Source organism: Mirounga leonina, unplaced genomic scaffold (genome assembly GCF_011800145.1).
Source record: "Mirounga leonina isolate KUSES-001 unplaced genomic scaffold, KU_Mleo_1.0 Mir_114, whole genome shotgun sequence".
Taxonomy (NCBI): Eukaryota; Metazoa; Chordata; class Mammalia; order Carnivora; family Phocidae; genus Mirounga; species Mirounga leonina.
Window position 1 is genome coordinate 9,479,522 of NW_023270265.1, and position 25,726 is coordinate 9,505,247.

At 40.0% G+C, this 25,726-nt stretch overlaps 1 protein-coding gene across 4 annotated transcripts in view; it reads left to right on the plus strand.

Annotated features, from left to right (window-relative positions):
- NRG3 (neuregulin 3) overlaps positions 1-25,726 on the plus strand; it is a 1,015,909-nt gene that overhangs the window by 961,537 nt on the left and 28,646 nt on the right. For all 4 annotated transcript variants that reach the window (XM_035023117.1, XM_035023109.1, XM_035023127.1 and 1 more), the window contains exon 5: positions 21,397-21,499. In XM_035023117.1, coding sequence (XP_034879008.1) covers positions 21,397-21,499 — 103 coding nt within the window. The remainder of the gene's footprint in view (positions 1-21,396; positions 21,500-25,726) is intronic.

The window sequence follows — 25,726 nt, forward strand, 5'->3', positions numbered from 1 at the left end:
TCTTCTTCTTCTTCTTCTTCTTCTTCTTCTTCTTCTTCTTCTTCTTCTTCTTCCTCTTCCTCTTCCTCTTCCTCTTCTTTCTTCTTCTTCTTTCTTCTCCTTCTTCTTTCTTCTTCTTCTTCTTCTTCTTCTTCTTCTTCTTCTTCTTCTTCTTCTTCTTCTTCTTCTTCTTCTTCTTCTTCTTCTTCCTCTTCTTCTTCCTCTTCTTCTTCCTCTTCTTCTTCCTCTTCTTCTTCCTCTTCTTCTTCTTCTTTCTTCTTCTTCTTTCTTCTTCTTCTTTCTTCTTCTTCTTCTTCTTCTTCTTCTTCTTCTTCTTCTTCTTCTTCTTCTTCTTCTTCTTCTTCTTCTTCTTCTTCTTCTTCTTCTTCAAGGATACAGGTCTGTGATTTATCAGTCTTACACAATTCAGTGCTCACCATAGCACATACGCTCCCCAATGTCTATCACCCAGCCACCCCATCCCTCCCACCCCCCACCACTCCAGCAACCCCCAGTTTGTTTCCTAAGATTAAGAATTCCTCATATCAGTGAGGTCATATGATACATGTCTTTCTCTGATTGACTTATTTCGCTCAGCATAATACCCTCCAGTTCCATCCACGTCATTGCAAATGGCAAGATTTCATTCCTTTTGAAGATGTGGTATATACATCCATTTATATTTCAAGCATAGTATTGACTCTAAAATACTATAATACAACCAAATTGCCCCAGCCAGCTTTATAGCTGAGGTCTACAAGCTCTAAATATCTTATGGAACATTCTGGTAAACAAAGAAACAAAAGCTTGTTAAAAAGTGATAGGGGCTTACCTGGCCATGAAGTATTGCAGCCCCAAAATCGTCCTCTGTTTTCCTTTATATTTTTTAGGGTGAGCCATGATGCCCTGATACAGTTGTGTGCCCAGTAATTATTTCCTGATAGAAAGCTGTTCCCATTTCAATCTCTGTGTGTTAAGCTCTTTTGATTAAAACAAACAAATAAACAGAGAGACAGAAAAACAAATGAAAATAAAGAAAACTCCAGGGAGGGGCGCCTGGGTGGCTCAGTCAGTTAAGTGTCAGACTCTTGATCTCAGCTCAGGTCTTGATCTCGGGGTTGTGAGTTCAGGCCCTGAGTTGGGCTCCGTGCTGGGTGTGGAGCCTACTTAAAACAAAAACAAAAACAAAATAAATCCCAGGGGCATCGATTAATGCAATAAGGGAGAAATAAGAAATTAAAATTAACAAGGATTTTGCCTTGAGAGTGTTCTTTCACAGAGTCTGTGATAACATTAAGGTGTGGCTTTAGCAGTCAGAAAATACTTCTCTCATGACTTGTGAAGAATTCTAGGTGGATCTGCCTTTGGACTGGACTTCCATTTAACATAACTGTCCTTTGTCTTTTTTGCCCTTAACTTTCTTTATCTTTCTTTGCCACTTCCAACTGACCTCCATTCTCCTTCTGGTCTCTAATTAAGTTTTCTGGGGAAGACCTTAGTTGGCCCAACTCCTCAGCACCGTCACTACTGTAACAAAGCTTTTGTGCCGGAACAGCTCACAGGACCCCCAACTGCGCCTGCTCACATGTCTTCCCTGGACCTCAAGGTTCTTGCCTTAGACGCTGAGTCCCTGAGCTCTAGTTACAGAAACCATATTGACCTTGTCTGTTAGCGGATGCTGAAGAAGTTGGCTTCCTTGGGCTGGCAGCCTCCATGTTTACCCAACACAGTAAATCAACTAAAATTATTCTTGTGACAATTTAAGGGGCTGTTCTAGAAATTTTTAAAAATCTTTAGAAATATGAATTTAAAACATTATTTAAATTTTTTATTGTACCTCTCGGGACAAAGTAATTTTTATTCACTGAATTTCTTTTTACTTATCCAGGGATCAGCACATTTTTCCTGTAAAAGGCCAAAGGGTAAATATTTGGGCTTAGCATCCATTGCAGCAACCACACAACTCTGCCATTTTAGTGCAAAAGGAGTCACAGACAATACATCAACAAATGGATGACTGGCCAGCTTTATGTGGCCTATATTTTGCTGACCCCTGATTTTTCCCAGTGCATCCCTGCAGCGCCCACATCCCCTCACACCCCTGCTCACTTCACACTTCTACGTTTCCTTGTCAGCTGTATCACAGAGCTCAGGAGTCCTGAGAATGACTTATTTCATGGAATTGCATTGGGGTTCCTCTGTTGCAAAGCCTCGCAGGATCTCTTGAGTGGAGACAAAACATAAATTGCCTAAAAGAGAATTGATGCCTCAGAATCATCAACAAATGCATGCATTTGGGGAAAATTTTTAGCATTATAGCGCTTTCTCCTAGAAATGATGAGGATGGCACTTCTGTCACACAAGCATGCATATCTGCTTAGGCACAGACATTTTGCTGAAAATCAGAATTATAATATTCTCTCCTGCCAACCCTGTAAGATGCTCGAATGATAACGGCAGGAGTAGGGTGCGGGAATATAGGAAAAGTAGTATATTCTGCTTTTGACAACTCTTTTAACTCTGTTCTCTCCAAAAAGGGAGTTGTTTCTTTAGGCACTCTATCCAAAACCTGGCTGTCATTTCTAGGTACTGGGGGGGGATGCTGGTACCCTTTTTTTTTTATCTTTCAGAAAACAAATCTTAAAACAATCCCCAGGTATGAGATTTCTCTTCCCATCCAAGTCATGGTAGATCTGTGAACAGGGCTTCTGGGGTTGTTTACTGGATGAATTTTATTCTAGCTGCAAACTATTTATTCTAAGTCTTCCAAAAATTATTCTTCTATCCATGTTTGCTTTTCTTCTTTGGTTGACTCTACACTTGCTATCTGTCATAAGTGATGAGTGCGGTATTTGATTCTAACAGCAATGAACCTTTGCTGTGCATAAGACAAGGAGAAGATTTTGATGTATTTCAGCACATGTGGACCTCCTCCCTGAACTGTCTCAACCTATAGATAGCAACAGGAGATCCGTCATTTCTGCACATTTCTTCCTCGGGGGCATGAGCTTCCCTGTAGTCTTAGATTTTTCATAATTGCTGGTTTCATCCAGGAATATCACTGTGTGAACATTTTCTGAAGGTAATCAACTGTGTGAGTGGCAGGGACTTTGAGGGAAAGAAGAAAGAGAAGAGTGTCCTTCTATCCCTTCAATGTTATTGTTAGATCCCACACGTCTCTTTTTCTTTTGTTTCCTTGTGTATAGCAATTTCCTTGCGGTATTCCAGGTAATAGGGGTTACATGGACTAGGCTAGGTCATGACACACTATGGTTAGCAATGTTGGTAAAGTTTAAGAGGGGATATTTGATTAACAGAAAATTTTAAACAGAGTCATCCATTGAAGAATAAAATCCAGGAATAGTAAGAATTCCAGGGTAATCCTAGTCTAAACACATGTGTGTTTGGATCTGAACAAACCTAGTAATGGGGTGTAGTGATCTGCCTTTGCTGGGTCCCTCCAAGGAACTTGATTGTTTATGTTGCCTGTAGGTTCAAGAATACACAGTCCTGATTTCTCAGACGTCCTGACAGTCTCTTGTGCGTGCCAGTTCAGAGTCCAAACTGGGTACATTCATATTATGTTATTTTTCCAGATTTTCTGGAACAACGCAGAACAAAACAGGAACTAAATAAAAACAAAACAATCAGCAAAGCGCAAGGAGCTTGCAGATTAGAGTGAAGACAAATAACTACCCGAGGGATTGCAATGCAATGTGATAATGGATCCAAGGGAGATTACTCCATTGCCTCACCCACAAAATTCGTCAGGGGTAGGAGGTAAGGGGAAGCTTCCTCCTCGTGGAAACCTGAGATCTAAATGATGTACTTCTAGTTTGGTGGATGATATGAGAGAGGCAAAGAGGACATTTCAGGCAGAAGGAACAACATTTATAGTTACCTGGAGTTGAGAGGGAAGATGGAGAACTGGCAACAGGCCTGGAGCAGAGCGTGTACAAGGCAAAGATATGAGAAAAGACATTGGTTCATATAAGGCCAGACCATGAAGGATGAGCACCTACCACCCTCACATCCCCTCCACCCACTGGCTTGTTCTTTCTCCTCCTGGAATGGCAATCTCATCCCATTTTCAATCAGACTAAAACTTTTGAAGCTATGCCTGATCTTCTATTTCCCCTTCCTATCCCACACCTGTTCCATGAGCAGGGCTAGGAATCTTAGTGTCTTGCCTTTATGTATTCATCCATCCTTGATTTCATAAAACATACTTATTTCTGAGTTACTTACCATTCAGGACTTCAAGATTTTAGTGAAATAAACATGAATGGAGCAGATAAGGAAGCAAGACATGCTTGAACTTTGGCACCAGACACAACTGGGTTGGTTTCTTGGTTCTACCTTTCACCTTCTAGCTTCGTAACCTTGGGAAGGTCCCTTGCGCTCTCGAGACCTTTGAACATGGGCAGAAAGAAGCTAATTATGTGTTCCTCAGAGTGCCTGCCACAGGGTCATCAAACATTAAATAGAAGCTACTATGTCCTCACTTTCCATCCCCAGTTTCCAATTCTCTTTTGAAACTTCTTTTACTGCATTTTTAAACATACATTGCCTCTTCTATTTGATTTTGTGCTCCTAAGGCTACATGTTAGGTTTTTGGGGTTTTTTTTCTTTTAATGAAAGACTTTTTGGTTTACGTTTCTACTTTTGCTTAGTTTTTGTTTGTGCGGGAGTCCTGTTCGCTGGGCTTTGGGTGTCGGAGAAAGGATGCATGGTTTCCCCTTCAGAGTAGGGAAAGAGGAGATGAGGAACAGAGCAGAGCATACATGACTGTTACTTTTAAATTGTTGCATTTGAACCTCACTTTCCTTATCTCTGAAATGAAGATAAAAGTGACTGTGTTTTATCTTGCCTGCGGGGTCATAGCTAGACATTTGCCCCCATCTGTTTACAGTCTTCGCTCCCGCTCTGTCCATGGGCAGGACCACAGGGCTATCCCCAAATCCCCTGCAGCTGCCTTCCAGGTTTCACCACCTGCCCTCTGTTCCTTCACCTACCCTACCACCATTCCCATTCTGCGGCCACTATCTTGTTTTCCCTCTCTATGGTTGCTGTTTGGAATTGATGAGTTAGGAGGACAGCCTGCTTGCTTTGTAATCCCGACTTCACCCCTACAAAGCATGTTTCATATTCCCCCCGCCATCCATGAAGAACAGTCCTGGAGTCAGTTTTGCACTATTTCCACCCCTGTCTCCAGAGTAAGTTCCCACACTCATGTTTCCTGTTCCAGAAGGACCAGCTTTTCTGGAAGGGAGTCTGTATATTATTCAATTCCACCTTAATGATGTAAGCAAGTAAATATGTTTAAGAGAATATGAATTGGACACTTAGTTTTGATAGCCTCCTGGAAATGATTTCAGATACTTCTTTGTGCCGTGACAATAGCTTGAGTTGAAATACCTATGTTTTCTATCTTCTATATAACTTTATCTCATAAATGTCTCTGGCAACAACAATGAAAATGAGATTCTTTTTCTATCTGTGTAAAAAAATGCCATTGGATTTTTGATAGGGATTACATCAAATCTGTAGATTGCTTTAGGTGGTGTGGACTAATCATCTTGCTGATGTCACTGTGCCCATAGCTCTGAAACACCACACTGTTTCATATTTATTTTTATATGTCCATCTCACCTGCTAGATTAAAGGATTTGTGGAACTCTGCCTTGCTTATCTTTGCAGCCAAAGTATAAATCTAGAGCAGTGTCTGATGTGGGATGCAGGAGAAAAGCCAATAAACATAGATGGTAACTTTCTTTCAATCTCAAATTTTAATCCTCTTTAGAGATGATGTTTTTCTAAGTTATTTAAATGGGTAGTGGTCACTCTATTAGATGGATCTAAGCAGCACTTTTTTTTTTGCTTTAGAAAAGCAAAGTTTCAATATTTTTAAAATGTTTACAGTTTCTTAGCATGACACATGATCCTTTTAGAACATTGATTTGAATAGCCTCTGTCTAAAATACTGTATTAATAGAAAATTTGAGATATTGTAAGGCTACCAGATTATGAAACAACTACCATAACAAAGATAGTTTGTTACAGTTCCCAAGAAGTGGGTGCACACCGTGCTATGGGAGGCCCCAAGGGGGAATACCAAGGAGGCAGAAGAGAAGGAGAAACTGTGGGGAAGAGCATTTATGGTGGTCTTCACAGGAAGCAGTGGGTGAAATAACATAAGCAGGCCTAGAATTGGCTAGTTTGAATAATTTTAGCAGGCTCTGGGTAGAGGGGCTGTCCCTATTTGTCTGGTCCCTGGCCCTGGGGCAATGAGGGCAGGTGGATAGCGGTCCAAAGTGTGAGAGCCCAATAAAGGAAGTGGTTGAGGGTGTGAGCTCTGGATTGGTTAGTTCGTATTTGAAGATCACGTTCATGAGTTAATTGCTTACTATCTCCAAAATTGACTAACCCTAGGAGGAGACTCCCTCAAGATCAGCAAGGTTCAGATGTCAAAGTATCAGAAATAGGGGCGCCTGGGTGGCTCAGTTGGTTGGGCGACTGCCTTCGGCTCAGGTCATGATCCTGGAGTCCCGGGATCGAGTCCCGCATCTGGCTCCCTGCTCGGCAGGGAGTCTGTCTGCTTCTCCCTCTGACCCTCCTCCCTCTCATGCTCTCTGTCTCTCATTCTCTCTCTCTCAAATAAATAAATAAAATCTTTAAAAAAAAAGTATCAGAAATAGAAGAAAAAAGACATGGTTATTACAATGTATGATGCTAAACATGAATGGGCATGTGGGTGAGACAGCAGTCTGCAGCTAGCTGAATACAAGCACTGTTAAAAGACAAGAACTGCTCCTACGGTGTGGCTCTAGGACAGAGAATAAATCTAAATGCTCCACATACTTTTATTGAAGATTATATGCACAGACATCACAGAGACTGGAGAATTCTCTAGAGACCTTAAAATTCTATTTAATTCAGCTGTAATCAGATGCTTGAATCACTTCCCATATGGGTCATGTGTGGTTTATCTTGCTTCTGGATATATCTTTCAGAGATTCTTTGCTTGTACTAATTCTTAAAGCGGTAAGTATCCCCTGTTGCTTCTGCCTCAGTTAAAACATTGTTGTTCTTATCTCTTGGTACCAATCCTGTCATCTTCTTGGATCCTGTAGCTCACGCCTTGCTGAGTACACTTGTCACCTGTTGCTATCACTACAGAGTCGGAGACAAATTTCCTTCATTGCTGGATGGCAACTTGTTTCTCTTATCTGGGAAAGAAAGAATTCCCTAACTGCATTGTTACTGATATCCTGTAACTATTAATAATTACTCTCTACTGCCCTTTGTTTATGTAAAAGAAATGAGACTTAAAAGTCACATTTTGAAATAATGAAAAGATCACCTGACCCAAGTCTTTCTGAGATTAGAGCTTATGAAGTTTGTAGTGCACCACAATTTCCGGTATTAAATGCTGGAAATCACAATGGGTCTATAAAACTGGTCAGTGGTTTTTGTTTTTGTTTTTGTTTTTTCTGTTTTTTGTTTTAGAAGTACTTCTCAGGTCTATCTTAGAGACATTAATGTTAATACTTCATATTCCACTCTGGGAACTTATCATTATGTTTTTGGGTTTTTTTGATAGGCCTGGTGAGTCAGGATTTCCCATTCATATTTGTGAATTAAGGACACCTAGGGGTATTCCCTGTCACTTAATACAGCAGTATGTTTGTCGTTAGACCTCTCCTTTCCTTGAGAAAACTGACTGGCACTGTTTTGGTAGGTGAGGCTTTTTGACAAGATTTACATTGGGTCAAGAATTGGAGAGCCGTCAGGCTGAGGAACCCCAAATATCAGAATGGGGAAGAACAGCATCTGCTAGACCCCTGAGTTATCCACAGTCATATACTTTCATTTCTTTAATCTGACTTTCTTTTCCTTCCTCATGATCCTCTCTACACACCATACAGTCGATCAATATCGATACACAAGGCTATTCATTTTGTAAGTAGACAAAATTGGAAAAAGTATAAATGTCCATAGACTTCACCATAATATAGAATACCACACAGCCACTAAAAAGGATGAGACAGACCTACGGGTTCTAACATGAAAAAAATGCCCATGATTTTGATTTATTGTAAGTTCTTTGTTTTTGTTTTTGTTTTTTTTAAAGTGAGAGCATGAGCGGTGGGGAGGGGCAGTGGGAGAGGGAGAGAGAATCTCAAGCAGACTGAGCTGAACGTGGAGCCCACCGTGGCACTCCATCTCATGACCCTGCAGTCACAACCTGAGCTGAAACCAAGAGTCCGTCGCCCAACCTACTGAGCCACTTAGGAGCCCCTACTGAAAGTTTTCAAAAGCAAGTTAACAAATAATAATAGAGCCATCACTGCATGTAAGGGCATGATTGAATTTCACTAACATAATAACTGAAAAACAAAAGCTAGATTTAAAAAAGAACACATAGTTGGGGCGCCTGGGTGGCTCAGTCAGTTAAGCGTCTGCCTTCGGCTCAGGTCATGATCCTGGGGTCCTGGGATCAAGCCCCGAGTCGGGCTCCCTGCTCAGTGGAGAGCCTGCTTCTCCCTCTGCCTCTGCCTGCCACTCCCCCTGCTTGTGCTCTCTCTCTCTCTCTTTCTCTCTATCAAATACATAAATAAAATCTTCCAAAATAATAAAAAAGAACACGTAGTATACTCCACTCCTATAAAGTCCAAAAGCAAGTACAGCTAAAATTTGGTGTTAGAAATCAGGTTAGTGGTTATGTTATAGACAAGGTGGTTGGTAATTAGAAGGGTATATATGAGCTGCTTCTTGGGTACTTGTCATGTGCCCTTTCTTGATCTGGGTGTTTAACTAGGCATGTTCATTTGTAAAATTTCCTCATGCTGTAAATTTATGAATCATTCATTTCTTAAATATTTATTTATTTGAGAGAGAAAGAGCGAGCGAGCAAGTGGGGGGAGGGGCAGTGGGAGAGAGAGAATCTCAAGCAGACTTCCCATTGAACACAGAACCCCATGCGGGGCTCAAGCTCATGACCCTGAGATCATGACCTGAACTGAAATCACCAATCCAATGCTTAACCAACTGAGCCACTGAGGCACCCCAATTATGCACTTTTACATATGTGTTACATTTTGATACGAATTTTATTTTAAAGGACAAGCATTTGAATTTTGCAAAAATAAAAGACTGGGGTCAGAAAGTAAAGGACATTCTTAGATGGAGTAAGAGCTGTGTTCAGCCGAGACTATGAGCAAGCTAGATTTCTAGGGTACTAGAAACTGTGAGCAAATAGAGGAAGCCAGTTGGTGATGGTAGGTTACCAAAGCAGGCAGTAAAGGGATGGGAGCTCCAACGTGTCCAAAGGGAAGGCTCAGCCAGGCTATTTTATTTCCAGCCCTAGTTTTTATATATCTAGGCTTTCAGTAAAATTTTCAGAAACCAAATTTAAAATGAATTAAATTGAGGGCACCTGGGCGACTCAGTGGGTTAAGCATTTGACTCTTGGTTTCAGCTCAGGTCATGATCTCAGGGTTGTGAGATCCAGCCCCATGTGGTGCTCTGCACTGGGTGTGGAGCCTGCTTAAGATTCTCTCTCTCTCCCTCTCCCTCTGACCCGCCCCCCTCCACCCCCACTAGCACACACACTCTCTAAAAAATTTTAAAAATAAAAAAATAAAATAAAATGAATTAAATCAAATATTATAAGCACAGATGTTGATAAAGGATCAAACATATTTATTATTATCGTTATTTTAATTCAAAGAACTTCAGTATATCTCTGTTTCTGAAACCAATGAGCTTGACTACAATCACTGTTTTAATTATCCTCCTTACTTTTCCACATGAGGACTCGGAGAAATCACTTGTCTTCAAATGGTTTAAATGCTACCTCTCAAACCCAGCTTTCTCTGTGAATTTCGTCAGCAATCTCTATCATGATATATTAAAATCATAGCAACTACATCAATAATAATAATAATAGAAGCCACATCAATTTTATAAATACCTTCAGTGAGGCAAGCACTGTGTTCAGTAAATACATTATACAAAGTGTTTCCTTTAATCTTCCAGTAATCCAGTGAGGTAAGTATTATGATCATTGCCACTTTTTCACTTTAAAACTGAGTCACAGATAGGTTCAATAAAATTGCCCAAATTCACATAAATAGTTAGGGAAGTAGCTATTAGTTAGGTTACAGATCCCTGTTGTCTACCTCTTGACCTATACTGTCTGATGTAACCACTAGCTGCATGTGACCATTAAGAACTTGAAATGTGGCTAGCCTAAAATGAGATGAGCTGCAACTATAAAATACACACTGGATTTCAAAGACTTGGTGTGTGTGTATATATATATATATATATATATATATATATATATATATATACATATGTATGTATGTATGTGTGTATATATATAGATATACTACTTTGTTAATATTTTTATAAAAATTCCATGTTGAAATGATACTGTTTTAGATATGTTGTATGAAATAAAATAACTAAAGTTAATTTTGCCTTTTGTGTGTGTATATCTGTGTGTGCTTCATTTCCTCTGTCTTGGCTGCCATAGGTAGATTTGAACCAATACCAGTCTAGAGTCCCAGTGCTAGAAATTCAGATCTCCCACTCTGAGGTGGAGCTCAGTTGTAGGTGTGTGTGAAGATTCCCAGGTATTTCTTTTTTTTTTTTTTTTTTAAGATTTTATTTATTTATTTGAGAGAGAGAGAATGAGAGAGAGCACATGAGAGGGGGGAGGGCCAGAGGGAGAAGCAGACTCCCCGCCGAGCAGGGAGCCCGATGCGGGACTCGATCCCGGGACTCCAGGATCATGACCTGAGCCGAAGGCAGTCGCTTAACCAACTGAGCCACCCAGGCGCCCAGATTCCCAGGTATTTCTACTGCATGGCCAGAGTAGAGGACCACTGCCTCAAGTCCAGAAACCTGTGCTGTCTGATACCCAACCTGTCTCAGGACAGCCTCTGCTGGGACAGTTCCAACATGGGCATCAGACATGCCAGTGCTACAAGAGATCAGCCTGAGCAGCTGCGCACACAGCTGACTTTGTAGATGATGCTTATAGATGATGGTGGGACACCCTGAAATCTAGGGCAAAAGGAGTTAGATTCCTTTAACTTACATCTTACCTGGCTGAGGAAGGTGGAGGTCCATTAGACCAACCTGGGGAGGGTTGGGTGTCACCTAGGGCCTGGATGTTCACCTGGGTGGCAAGCTCCAAGTGGTTTAAGAGGATTAGACTTCCCACTCTATCAAAACAGGTCAAATACTCGAAGATTCCTATAAACTACTGGGTCAGATTCTCCCCATTGCCAAGGAAATAATTTTTTATCATTTTGAGTCACACGTCTTGCTGGTAGAATGTGACTTCGCCAATGAACAGTGAATCCTAAGTGATCAAAAACTGGGGTTAAAGGTAAGGATTGGGGGACAGTTATTACAAGTTCAGGAAAAATGGAGTTCACAGACCTATTAACAGAGAAGCCAGAAGCCAAAGACTGGTTTTACCTTAGCATTGAAAACTCACCAATAGATTTATTTTGATGCAATTTGCTTTTTACTTATAATTTATTTGTGGGAGAAATAGCACTTGGAAAGCCACTGCACGTTAGAGATACCAATGAGAAGACCCAGGGCCTTTCATTTTTTTCAAAATGTGTTTTATAACATTCACTTATCTATAGTCAGCCAGAGCTGACTGTTTGGGAAAGGAGGGAGAGAGATAAGGGATTATTACAGGAAAGATTTATTTGGTGGAGAGCACAGGGGAAGAAAAGGAAATTACAGGTGAGAATAAATGTGTTTATGAATTTAAACTGTTATTTTCCCTTAAATATCAAATTTTATGGATAATGCACATCTAAAAGCATTTTGCATGGAAATAAGATAAAATATAATTTTGAATATCAACATTTTGTTATAAAGTGATTATTTTACTTTTTCAGAGTATTTTAAAATGTGCCCTTCCACAGTGGACTGCACAGAGCAAGAGAATAAATCTTTCGGGTAAAAGGACCTCCCTCCAAGAAAGCATAGCCTCTGTTTTATTACTCCACCAGGCAAAGAGCCCAACTGGCAAAATGTTATGAGACATCCAGCCCAGAAGCTATTGACTTTAACAAAGGCCTGTTGAGTGCCCACCTCTGTGCAGGGCAAGCATGAGCCAGGGACAGGGACCCAAGAACGAAGATGGTGTTCCTGACCTTGAGGGGCTCACAGTCGGGCTTTAAGGAAACAGATACATGCATTTTTGGTACAAGACAATCAGTTGTGGAAAAGATACAAAAGGGATGTAGGAGGGAATTCTTGAGAAGAATTTTCAGACCTAACAGTATGTATTCTGAGTTTTTATGGATCAGTGAGTATATTAGTTTGTTGGGGTTGCCCACGACAAAGTAGCACAAACTAGCAGTTCAACAACAGAAACAGTATTGTCTCACAGTTCTGCAGGCTAGAAGTATAAATCAGGTTAGCATGGTTGGTTCCTTCTGAAGACTTTGGGAAGAATGTAGGAGAATGTGTGCCTTGCTTCTCTCTTAGCTTCTAGTGGTTTTCTGGCAGTCTTTGGCCTTCTGTGACTTGGGGAGTCACTGCCCCAGTCTGCCTTCATCTTCACGTGGCGTTCCCCCCTGTGTGTGTCTGTCTCTGTGCCCAAACCTCTTCTTTGGATAAGGACACAGTAAAATTGGGTTGGGGTCCATCCTAATGACTCCATACTAACTTGATCATCTGCAAAAGCCCCATATCCAAAGATCATATTCACAGGTATGCTGGTTAGTACTTCAACATCTTTTGGGGGACACAGTTCAACCCTTATGGGGGTTGGGGCTTTTCAAGTAGAGAAGGAAGGAGACTTCCAAGTAGAAATAACACAGTGTTGAAGAAAGAGCATTTCAGTACCTCCTGATCATTTCACTCCCCTGCATGCAGTGGGGTTGGCTGGAAACCCCTAAACAGCATTCTTGGGGTTCCTTGCAGCAAGGCTCAGGGAGTTTGTGTGATCTTCCTGATATTCTTATAATATATACTCTCTTGGTGCCCCACCCTGCCAGTGTGTGTTGATTTCATTGATCTCCCCATGAGTATCCATTTCATTCTCCTTCAGGACCCCTTTTACTTTAATGAAATCATTCTTTTTTTTCTTCAGTAGCAGTTATCAGCCATTTAAGTCTTTGTTCATTTTTGTCTTCAAGTTAAAAAAGTGTAAATCCCAGTTTCCAACATTCTAAATATACTTCCCTTTCCGGCTTAAGGTTCATTTGCCATTCCTTGTAAGCCCCTAATATTTTAATCTTTCTTCAGCATTTGTTGATTTTTTTTTTAAAGGATTTTTTTTTTTAAAGATTTTATTTATTTATTTGAGAGAGAGAGAATGAGAGACAGAGAGCATGAGAGGGAGGAGGGTCAGAGGGAGAAGCAGACTCCCCGCCGAGCAGGGAGCCCGATGCGGGACTCGATCCCGGGACTCCAGGATCATGACCTGAGCCGAAGGCAGTCGCTCAACCAACTGAGCCACCCAGGCGCCCAGCATTTGTTGATTTTTAAGAAGAAAATTCGAGAAGCCCTCTTGTTCCAAGAATAATTAATACTGGAATAAATCCATTTAAACTTAACCTGGTTAAAATAGGGACCACAATATCATAGGCCTACAATCAGGGAGAGACTGACCTACCCAGATTATGAGGTTGACTTGATGAATAGAAATAAATACTAGAATTAGGCAAGGACTAAGCTCATGAATGGTGGGATCATTAGTGAATGTTGTTGTATGGTGTTGACTTTTGCTCCTCTATGTAGGCTATTAACCACAGGGCCTCTGATAATGAATAGTTAGATAAGAGGAGCCCTAGTGGTATTGTTACATATACATGTTATAATCATGCTTGCATTTGACACCCCGTGGTGGCACCACAGAGCGTCTGATTTGCATATGCTGAATATGAGGTGGTCTAGGTGGAAAAGCTTTTGCTCTTGTATATGACTTACAGGAGTCTGTGTTTCTGTGTGTCTCTGTGTCTGTGTGTGTCTGTGTCCGTGTTTAAGCCTCACATTACTTGGATACCTGCACATTTAGGGAAATCATGCTTAAGTTTGGTGTCTCATAGACTTAATTTAAACTGGTGATATAGAGAAAAATTTCCCAAGAGGGCAGGGGAATCCTAGGGCCCCCTACTTGAAGGGGACATGGAGCCACCTTTTAGAACATTCTCCATTCTCTAACATATACAGAGATAGTTCATCAAGGTCATCCACTCCTCTATCATTCATCTAGAGCCCTCCAAAGGGAAATGGTATAAGAAAGCTGCAGCTGTGATTTTCTTTTGGTATCAATTTTTTTTTCTATGTAGTAGAGCTCAATAAGTTTTTGTGAAGGGCCTTCTAGAATGCTAAAGACTATTACAATATCCGAAAGCATTCTAGCAAGCAGTTTTGCACACCGGGACCTCAACTGTGAGCTGTCGAGTTTAGCAGACAATGCTGTAGCCCATAAGTTTTCCAAGGATTTTGTGTCTTTGGGAACAAAGAACACACTTTTCTTCTCAAAGGGTTTATGTGAGGGAAACCGTGAAAGACAGCCCATGCCCCAAGGAGGATCACTTGCATTACACCCTCTAAAACCTCTGGGTAAGAAATTCGGCAACACTAGTTGAAAACTTCAGTTACCAAGAGTAAAAGTATAAGGCATCACGAGTAAAGAAAATGACGTAAAAGTAAATTCCTTCAGTACAGGTCCCAGGGCACAGGCAGTGGGGACCAGAGACAGCCAGTCACTGACTGCCTAGAGATGAGGCTAGCTTTCCATAAGAGAGTAGAGTATTTTAAAGGCCTATTTTTAATGTGAACATTGGCTTTAGGAAAAAAAGTGGCGGGCGGGGCGGGGGGGGGGAAGGAAAGTAGCATTTTGTGCGTCAATTGTATGCCATCTATTATCCTAGACACTTTATCTGTGCTCTCTTATTGAATCCCTAAACAAATATGGGAGGTATGTAATGTTTTCCCCATTTTATTTATAAAGACAATGGATAGGAGAGGATAAAGACAATTGTAGCTGGTGTTTACACCCAAGCATACCCACCAGCCAACCATACTGTTCCCTGAGTGAGATGGGCTCCCATTTATCTTTCCAGAGTCTCAGACCAGCTGCTTGCCAGAAGGATTTTTTCCACTGGGCCAATGTCAGTTTCTGAAACTTCACCATACTTTACTTTCTCTAGTTTCACCTTTATAGCCTGAAATATCCTATAAAAAGAGAAGAGTGAGTTCTGTGCATTAGAGAAAAGGAAAAGGAACAGAGTTGGAAGCTGGAGAACAATGGAAACATCCTTTACCAATTCTTATTTAACCAAAGGTTGGCTCTGTCCTCAAAAATGACTTTATAATCTGGGTTTTTAAAAATGGAGTGCAGCAATGTTGACATCCCATAGAATAATAATAACAGTTACCATGTATTAGATAGAACCAAATTAAACTACCAATTATTACCAGTTATTGCCTCCACCATGGCAATTTTATATAGTTCAGCCTAATATTGAGTGAGCACTCAGCGTTAGGTATGGCAACACACTGTGTGTCTTAACTCATTCAATCCTCACAACGTCTCTATAACGAAGTTAGTGGTAGCCTCAAGTTACAAGGAAGGCATTCCTTTCTGGAATTAGGCTGGAATTCTAGCTTCTGCATCCAGGCTGAAGTGGTAGAAGACAGAGCAGGTTTGGGAAAGGTACATATGCCTTGCAGTACATGAAAGATATGTGACAGAGTTCCCAGAGAGTTATGGGGCTACCTTCACGATTCCTCTAAAAAAGCTCATGCAGTTGCTCAGTGACCTCTATGTCCCTAAATTAAAGGACATTATCTTATTTGGCCCCTCAGAAGCATTCAGTAGTCTGAAATTTTAGAAAAACCCTTTTTATTTTCTTCCATGCTATTATCATGTTTAGTTACGGTGGTAATTTGGAGGATATTCTTTTTCCTTTTTTGCTTTGCCTGGTTCCTTTTTATCTCCTCTATAGGATATTCCTTCTCTGCCCTCCCATGAAATTTTGGAGTCCTTCAAAGCTCTATCTCAGACACTCTTCTCTTACTACTCTGCGTTTTCTCCTGGGCCATCTTATCAAAACACTTGGTTGCGGTTATATGCATAACCCGTAATTTTATATCCAGAACCCTGTCACCCCCTCTTAGCCTAGATCTGCATATTTAAATGTCTACTTTACATATCTACTTAGATGTCGTACAGGCTTTCAAAACTCACCAACTCCAAAACTGAGTTTGTTATCTTTCCTTCCAAGTTTGAACCTCCTCCAAAATATGCTATCTTAGTTAAGAACATCAGTGTTTAGTCCCTTAAGTATTTTCAATCTAAGTGCTTTTTACTTCTGTTTACTCCTCTCTCCACCATGGTTGTTACTACTCTCGTACAAACATCCATCATATATCTTACCTGAGCTGATTTAATATCCTCCTAACAGGATTCTGCATTTATTTTATTCCTTCTAATCTTTCCTGCATATTGCATATAAAATGAATGTAAATATTATCACATCACATTCTTCTCCTTTCAAATCCTTCAGCACCTTTCTGCTGTTGTGGTGACTTGTTGATTGTAGACTGTGTGCACGTTGCCTCTGTGTTGTTCTGCTCAGCTGCTAAGGAAAATGACTTGTACAAAGGCCCTGTGGTAGTAGATAACTTCCAGATTCCTGAACATGCCATTTTATCTCCTACCCCAGGGCCTATGCACAAGCTGTTTCCTTTTCCTGGACCACTCTCCCCATCCCCATTACTCTTACCTGGCTTCTAATATTATATTGGAGATCTCTGATCTCTGGCTTCTATGACTAGGTCAGTTTTCCATAAAATATGCTTTTGTAGCATTGTCTAGTTCCTTATTATAACATTTATTACACTCAGTATTTCATAACACTGCCTTTATTCAGATAGGAAATTAAAGTTTATAAAGGTAAAGTAATATATCTGTGGTTACTCATATTGAAAGTGGCTAAAATTAAACTCAAATCCAAAATTGCCAGGCTCCCAGCCCTTTGTTTCTTACACCTCACTCATGCTAGCTCTTGTGTTAACAGTCTATGAATCAAAGGCATTGAGTGCTATCACCGAACTACACCTGGGTCTATAAATTCACTCACAGTCTTTAGAGTTTTAATTTCACTCTTGATTTAAACTCAGAATTGATTTTGTGCATTTCCCCAGGCTATATTTGACTAGCTTCAAATAAGAACAAAAACAGTACCTAGATTTTCAGTGGAAATCATTCAGTTTAGTAGATAGTCTTATTTTTTTTGTTGTTTTAATGGGTATTATTATCCATCATTTTCATAATTCTTTTTATTGGCAGAGGCAGGGTGAGGTAGATTATCATATTCAAGTCACACTTATTCCATTATAGTCATCAACTGACAAAAACTAAGTGAGATGAAATTCTCTATGGTTGGTACAACTACTTGTTTCCAAGTTCGATTGGAAAATTGAGTGGGCTTAAAAATGTGGGAATGGAAAAGATGACATTCTTTAAGATGGCAATATGCCCAAACAAGGTCTCAGTGACACATTTTTTATTCCTTTCATTTGAATTTTGCCACATTAAAAATATCAACTAAGGCTTGCCAGAGCCACATGATTGCCCCTCTCCATTTCTTCAGAAATTAGGCTTAAATTCTGTTTTCTGATACTTTAGTCTGAGTAAAATGGAAATAGAGCCTAAGATGGGAGTGAAGAAGGGATAGTGATAAGAAAAAAGAAAATAAGTCCTAGAAATCAGACTCTGTGCATATAGGTTTTCATCCAGGTCTGTTGTGTCTGATATCTATTTGCCTAATTAAAGATGAATTACTGCAATTGACTTTGCTGTTAGAGGAACACCACAAGTCATGGACTCATTTCAGCTGGCTCTGGAAGCTTCTGGGTCATATTGAAAGAATCGCAGAAAGTCATGGTATGGGGAATTCTATGTCCATGAACCAGCCTTCAGCCTAGTTTTCTGGCTACAAATTGGCATCAACACTGAGTGAAGCTAGGCCAGAATGAAAAACCAGGCAGTTTACCAGTGCAGGGAGGGAGAGTGTTGAGAACAATACTCAAATCCAACACACAGGGTGTCTTCCTGGAGCCTGACCAGGCAACCTGAAAATCACCCCAAAAAACAGGGGCTGGCAAATAGATGGTATGGAAAAGAAAATGAACCATGAGTATCTACCTGTCAGTAGATCATGCTACAATACCCACTGAGGCCTGGAAACCCATGGCTTCACCATTTTTCCTTATGACACTTTGCCCTCTGAAAAGGACTTTGAGAGTACAGCGTCACACAGTGAGGAGGCCAGGTTTGGATGGGAAAGCCCCACCGAGAGGAGCCAGGTCTAGATCTCAGGAATGGGTAGGGTCATTTGCAGGTGGTCGCTCAGGAGAGGAGGATTTGCAGGAAGCCAGGGAGGACATAGTATGGATAAAAGAGAAGTAATAAACCTGAAGAACATCCCCAGGTGAGACTTGATGTATCGTACACAACTTAAAGCAGAAAATCCCTCTAAAGGCAGAAATATCCACTTATTCCCTAGGCAATAAGTCTTACAGTGTCAACTATGTAAGAAGCGTTGCACTAGGTGTTGGGGAAATAGCGAATCAAACAAATAGATCAACAAAAACACGGCCCCTTGCACCAATGAAGTTTACAGTGCAGTGCAAGATTTTTTTGAGGTAACAACACTTAATTTGAGACCAAAAAGGTGAGTAGACATTTAAAGGACTAATACAAGAATAATATTCAGAAGAGAGAAAGAGAGGAGTATGTATTGAGACTCTGAAGAGTTGAATGTTAGACATGGTGGAAGAAAAAGACACTGGTTAGTATGGGTGAACAATGTTGTATCAAGCATGTATTTTTTTATATTATGTCTATACTTCTATATTCCCTGTATTCTTTTGTCCCCCAGGATTAATATTTTGCTACTATACTTGCTACTGTATTTGCTACGTAAAATAAAGCACTTATATGAAACTTATCATTTGATACATTTTGACATAAGTATTCATCATGAGAACATCATCACATTTGAGACAATGAGCATATCTGTGACTCTCCAGTTGTCTCCTCATGTCACTTTGTGGTCTCTTTCCTCTACTCCTCCCTACTCCTGACCCCAGCTATCCACTCATGCTTTCTGCTACTATGGATTAGTTTCCATTTTCCAGGATTTTTTTTTTTTAAGATTTTATTTACTTATTTGAGAGAGAGACAGAGATAGCAACAGAGATAGTGAGAGAGAGCATGAGTGGGGAGGAAAGGGAGAATCAGGCTCCCCACTGAGCAGGAAGCCTGACTCGGGACTCAATCCCAGGACCCCGGGATCATGATCTGAGCCAAAGGCAGACGCTTAAACTACTGAGCCACTCAGGCATGCCTCCATTTTCCAGGATTTTATATAACTGGAATAACACAACAGATACTTTTTCTTGTCTGACTTATTGCACTCAACCTAGTTATTCTGAGATTCATGTGTAGATTTGCTTATATCACTAATTCATTCCTTTTTATTGCTAAGTGAGATTCCATTGTATGGCTATACCACAGTTTGTTTATTCATTTACCTGCTAATTGGCTTTTGGATTGTTCCAGGTTTTTAGTTTTTTGGTTTTTTTGCTATTGCAAGTAAAGCTGCTATGAATATTTATGTACATAATGAACATATGCTTGCATAGTCCATTAGGAATGGAATGGCTATGTCATAAGATAGGTATGTGCTTAACTTTCTATGAAACTATTTTTTAAGTGGTTATACCATTTTTCATTTCTACCAGAAGTACATGAGAATACAAATTGTTCACACCCTTGGTATGGTCAGCCTTTAATATTAGTGATTCTAGTAGCGATGCCATGTGTCTCATTATAGTTTAATTTTCAACTCTACAATGGCTAATGATGTTGAGTATCTTTTTATTTGTTCTTGTTTATTTGTTCTATTCAGTGGTTCTCAAAGTATATTTCACAGACCAGCAACATCAGAATCACCTTGGAAACCTTGGAACTTTAAAAAAAATGCAAATATTCTGTCTCCACTTCATACCTGCTAAATCAGTAACTCTAGGAGAGAAAGTAGGTGGCAATTGGTTCTTCAGTAGTTCTCAAGGTGATTCCAATGCACTGTAAAGTTTGAGAACTACTGCACTATGTTAAGAGAGAAACAAAATAATAGATACAGATGCAGTTAATTTTGTGTATTTTGTATTATAAGTAGAGATGATTTATACTATTCAGACTTCCTTTTCTTTATAACATATATAGGGAGATCTGAAAGTGAGGGAGAGTAAGTCAGATGTTTGAGTAATATGGAGGAGGTATGGGTAACCATTAGAAAAATGGAGAAGCAGGCTGATGAGGTCATTAGTCACTATTAGATGTCACTTAAGTAATGCCATTGTCAACTTTTATTGCTGCCCATCTTCCTGATTGTATAATCTTCTCTCCCAATTCTGAGCTGCTCAAGGTAGAGGTATGAAAAAGGCAGCTTCTTGGATTTGTATGCAGTTATTCTGCCAAATGGGTTAAAGGGGAAGAGAAAGAGATCAGTAGTTGAGGGTATTTGCAAGAGAGTGAATGAGTGTAATCATGGATCATAGTCTCTCTGTGTAAAGAAAGAAAGAAAATGAAGACAAGGGGAGAATAATTAACAGATAGAAAGTTCTGAGACCTATAGATAAAAAGGTCTTGATGAGCTGGAAGAACTGCTTCAGTAGACACACTTCAGAAATGAGCTGGGAGTGTAAATGGTAATGGCTAAAAAGTGACATGCTTATTTTTGAATTCTTATTTTTTTGCGATAAGAAGCTATAAGATATGACCTTGGTAATGGAGGTTGAGATTACTGTGCCAGATCATTGGTATTGAAGTAGTCAAGAATGGGTGAATAAATATTCACATACATATTGAGGTTCTCTTTCATTAGTGATGTCAGTCATAATAGTGGATGGATGAATGGGAGACAGACAGCCGAGGACCAAATCAGAAAATACAGTGGCATCAGTATCACATAAAATAAATTGGAAGTCATCACTGGCACAGGAAATTCTGGCGGACACATATTTCTTTCTCTGGGAGGTTATTCGGGGCCCCATAATTTCAAAAACATATGTCCCAGTATGTGCTAAATTTATGGAATGCCTTTTGATAGTAAGATTCATCATTGTGCTATATGTGTATAAGTGTGTTTTAACCATGCATATACAAAAAATAACAACCAGCCAGCCTGGAGATGATTGCAAAGAAATTGAATCATAATAACTTCCTCGTGTTTTCCTATTCATGACAGGGGAAAAAAGTTTGCTTTGAAAAGCTCCTACCAACTCAGAAGTCCAAGGATAGAAATAGTGCCCTGCTAACATCCATTCTAATTCTTTTTTTCAAATTCACAGAGAGTGAAGAAGTGTATCAAAGGCAGGTGCTGTCAATTTCGTGTATCATCTTTGGAATTGTCATCGTGGGCATGTTCTGTGCAGCATTCTACTTCAAAAGCAAGTAAGACCATCTCTCTCAAGTGTTAAAAGGTTACTTCTCAGAGGAAGCACTTTGTCTTTCTTTAACTTCACAATCTCTGCTCCAGGCAAATGGGTCCATCAAACATCTACAAATGACTTAGAATCTCTTATAGACTGTGGGGAGTATATGCAGTATGTGTGCACGTGCACGTGTGTGCGTGCGTGTGTGTGTGCGTGTGTGTGTGGTTTCTCTTTGGTGCACATAGTGATCATTCCTCTCTGTGATCATGAACACCCCATGTTCTTTGCAGTTTCTGATTACCTGCCAAAAGTAACAGCTCAGTATCTGCCTATCACTAAGGGGTTAACACTTCTGAATAGAGAGGTCACTGGTGTAGACCTAAGTATTGTCAACAAATACTAGACTTTTTTGGAAAAAAAAAAAACCCACACTTTTCCTTTCATAGTATTTTTACCTGATACCCATAAAGGTTTCAGCCAACTATGAAATATGAATACTATAAGATCTACTTTGTTTCATCAATTGGTAAGCACATCTCAAATATCCCCCATACTTACCCTGCTAAGAAATCAAAACTTCTGTGGTACCTGGCTGCTCAGTCAGAAGAGCATGTGGCTCCTGTCTTAGGGTTGTGAGTTTGAGCCCGACATTGGGTGTAAAGATTACTTAAGTAAATAAATACATAAATTTAAAAAAAAAGAAACCAAAACTTTTGCTATGATAAAGGTGCTAACTTTGACTAATAAAGTATAATAAAATATATACATACCTATATATACATACAAATATATTTATTCCAAAGGGACTTTGATAAAGGTGTTTTATTTATGGAAATTTTATTTAAGTCACGCAAGCCTTAAGAAGTTGGCGCAGATTCTATTCCTACAGCTTGTCTGAAATGCAAGCCAATGTGTAATTGCTTTTCATTGGACCTATATTTGTCTACACATTTGCTCTTCTAAAAATGGGTCCATTTCCAGATATAGTTTATGACACCTGTCTGCATGTTGTATATGTTGATCTTTAAAAAGAACAGCAATTATGATTTTAAAAAATAATGGAAACTCGGGTATGAATCCATAATTAGTAACTATTATTTTTTAATGAACTATTTCAGAATAGGTTTAGATTTTCAGAATTACTGTGAAAATAGTACAGATCCCACATAACCCAGACCCAGTTTCCCCTAATACTAGTGTCTTATATTAGTATGTTGCATTTGTCACAATGAATGAATGAAATAATATTCAGACTGAAGTTCATACTTCCAGATATCCTTAGCTTTTACCTAATGCACTTTGTTCCAGGCCCCCATCTAGGATACCACATCATATTTAATTGTCACGTCTCCTAGGCAACTCTTGGCTGTGACAGTTATTAGTGTTCATTTTTGAGAACCCTTTGTCAGGGACACTGAGCTTATCCCCCATTCCTCACAACAATTGGAATTGTTCATTATTGCTGCACTTTTCAAATAATAACAGAAGTTAATTTTAAAATATTAATTTGTCAAAGCCACACAGATGGGGTCTTTGAATTTCCCCAGTCCTAGTTGAAATTGCATGCTCCAAACCACTCTACCACATTGGCTCCCACGGTCCTCCTGCTAGATGGTGGAAGGTGAAACTATTTAGGGTGAATAATCAGGATTATCATGCCCTGGTGCCGCCCATAATGCTTGGCGTCCTCTAGGGAGCTTACGTGATATATGGTCAGGATTTTACATGCCTCACTCAACACCTGCATTCAGATCACCGGGGTGCCACTTGCTTTTTGTGTATTATTAGGCAAATTGCATCCAGTCCTTCAGCCTCGGTTTCTTTTTTGGTAAAATATGGCCGAAAATAATACTTACCTTATAGAATTTGTCAGGGATTAATGGGATAGCATTCTATAGAGCATAGCATGGTGTTCCAAAGAGTAAATAATGAAGGCTTGCTATGGTTAACGCCTACGGTTTTCCACACTGCAACTGAGAGGCTGGGTAACTACAGAGTGAAGAGCATACAGAGTGAAGCGCATGCACCGGGGCACGAGAGGGGTAATCATAAGCCACAGGGTGTTCAAAGGGTCTCCCTGCAAGTGCTGTGCACAGGAAAGAAGTTGTGTATTTAACAATAAGCAAATTACCATCAAGTGGTGGTTAATCACTTATTTTTAGAGTATAATTTATAGTTGTACCACATGTAAGGGAAAGACTGATTATGACAATCACAAGAACGGAGAGCAGCTGGATGACTCGAGGACCTCCATCTTCAGGGCTGTCAATCTCTCCCTCTCCAGGCAGCACGTGGGCTCTGAGACGAACACCTCCTCCTGGGGCTATTATTTTTTAATGAACTATTTCAGCATAGGTTTAGATTTTCAGAATTACTGTGAAAATAGTACAGCTAGATCCCACATAACCCAGACCCAGTTTCCCCTCATACTAACGTCACCTTAGTGAGGTGTGGGGGTTTAATGTAAACACTGTGCAACATCATTCATTCTGGGGGACTTCCAGAACTGAGCCAGGGGAGGAACACTAATCAGGATGTTGTCTTTCTGCCTGCCCAGCTGGGACACATTTTTATTAAAAATTAAATAAATAAGAAAATGTGAGAATAATAAAGTAATACTAAAAATTGAAGGCTATTCCGAGTGGAATTACATTTCTCATTAGAGACCTAGAGTGTATTTCCTTCTAGCACAATTTCCAGGCAGGGTCTTCCTTTATTTTTCTTTGCCGGAGAGGAGTGCTACACCTCACACCAAGCATCTAATCTATATAGCTGAAAGCAGTGTAAATTTTTATATCACACTGGCACATGTGTCTTTCCACTCATTCCTGGAATTCTAATTCCCATCCCCAGATCTCAGGGATAATAGCATAGGCAGACTCTACCTTAATCTGTCCTTACTTTCACACATACCATAAGGTTGTTAATATGTGTATCATTTGTTTGACTTCATCTTGGAAGTGCCAAGTCTTCTAGGGTTCTAGGAACTCTCCATCATTGGTTTTTAAATAAATGCACTCAAACCAGCATTCTGTATGCTGGGATATACAGTTTCTAGCCAGAGAGTCAGGAGTTACCCAAAAGCTCATATTCCCTTGGATCATTTATATTTTAGTTCCAATAATTCCTCAGATCTACCACTCTGGTCCTTTGTCCATTGTCTTGTGACCCTTGGTATGGCATTACTTAACCACATGGAATATTATAGCAAATTGTTAGATGAAAGTTTGAAGGTAGATAACATGATGAGGTAGAAGTGATCAACACCTTCTTGGATTTAGAGGATTTTCTGAGTTAACTGAACCTCCACAACTCTAAAGGACACAATGAAAGAAATTATCTTCTCATCACTTCCAATAAGCTCATATATTCCCATAAGTGGTTAATGGAACTATTAGTTGAGCTATTCAGATCTGGCTGATGGGGCTCACGTGGCAACTATAAATTCTTCTAGGTTTCTTTTTACTTTCAACTCATATGGGTAAGAAGTGTGAGGCTGCCTGTAGGAGTCCTTAGTAGACTTGGGAAGTGCAAGACACAATTCAACTCTAAAAAACGGAATTGGGATAGGAGAGGAGATGTTCCAGGAGGTAGAAGCTAGGACAAATAATGATCACGACTGGGAAAAACAGAAGGAAAAAGGAAAAATGGTGCTCCCAGTAAAAACCAGCCCTGACTATAGGTATCACACTCGGAAGTCAAAGATTTTAGCCCAAGGAAAGCCTGTTAAAGACAGGCAGTGAGTGCTCTGATATGCAGCTTTGATTCTCTTGAGCAGTGAATATCTTAGCCCTCCAGTTGCTAAAACAAATATGATCCAAAGAGCCTCCCTTAATAAAAATCCTGCATGCTGTCTCCCTCTCAGTGCCTGCTTCCCCAGGAACCCATCCCACAACATTACCAGTAATGCCAACCAGTGTACTTGTGATGCCTGATATTCCACAACTTACATACCATTTCTTTCTTTTTTTTTTTTTTTAAAGATTTTATTTATTTGTTTGACAGAGAGAGACACAGCGAGAGAGGGAACACAAGCAGGGGGAGTGGGAGAGGGAGAAGCAGGCTCCCCGCAGAGCAGGGAGCCTGATGCGGGACTCTATCCCAGGACCCTGGGATCATGACCTGAGCTGAAGGCAGATGTTTAACCAACTGAGACACCCAGGTGCCCATACATGCCATTTCTTTCTGATGAACTGGACCAGAGAAACTTAAATCTCAATGAACTATAAAATGTTAACACTGACAT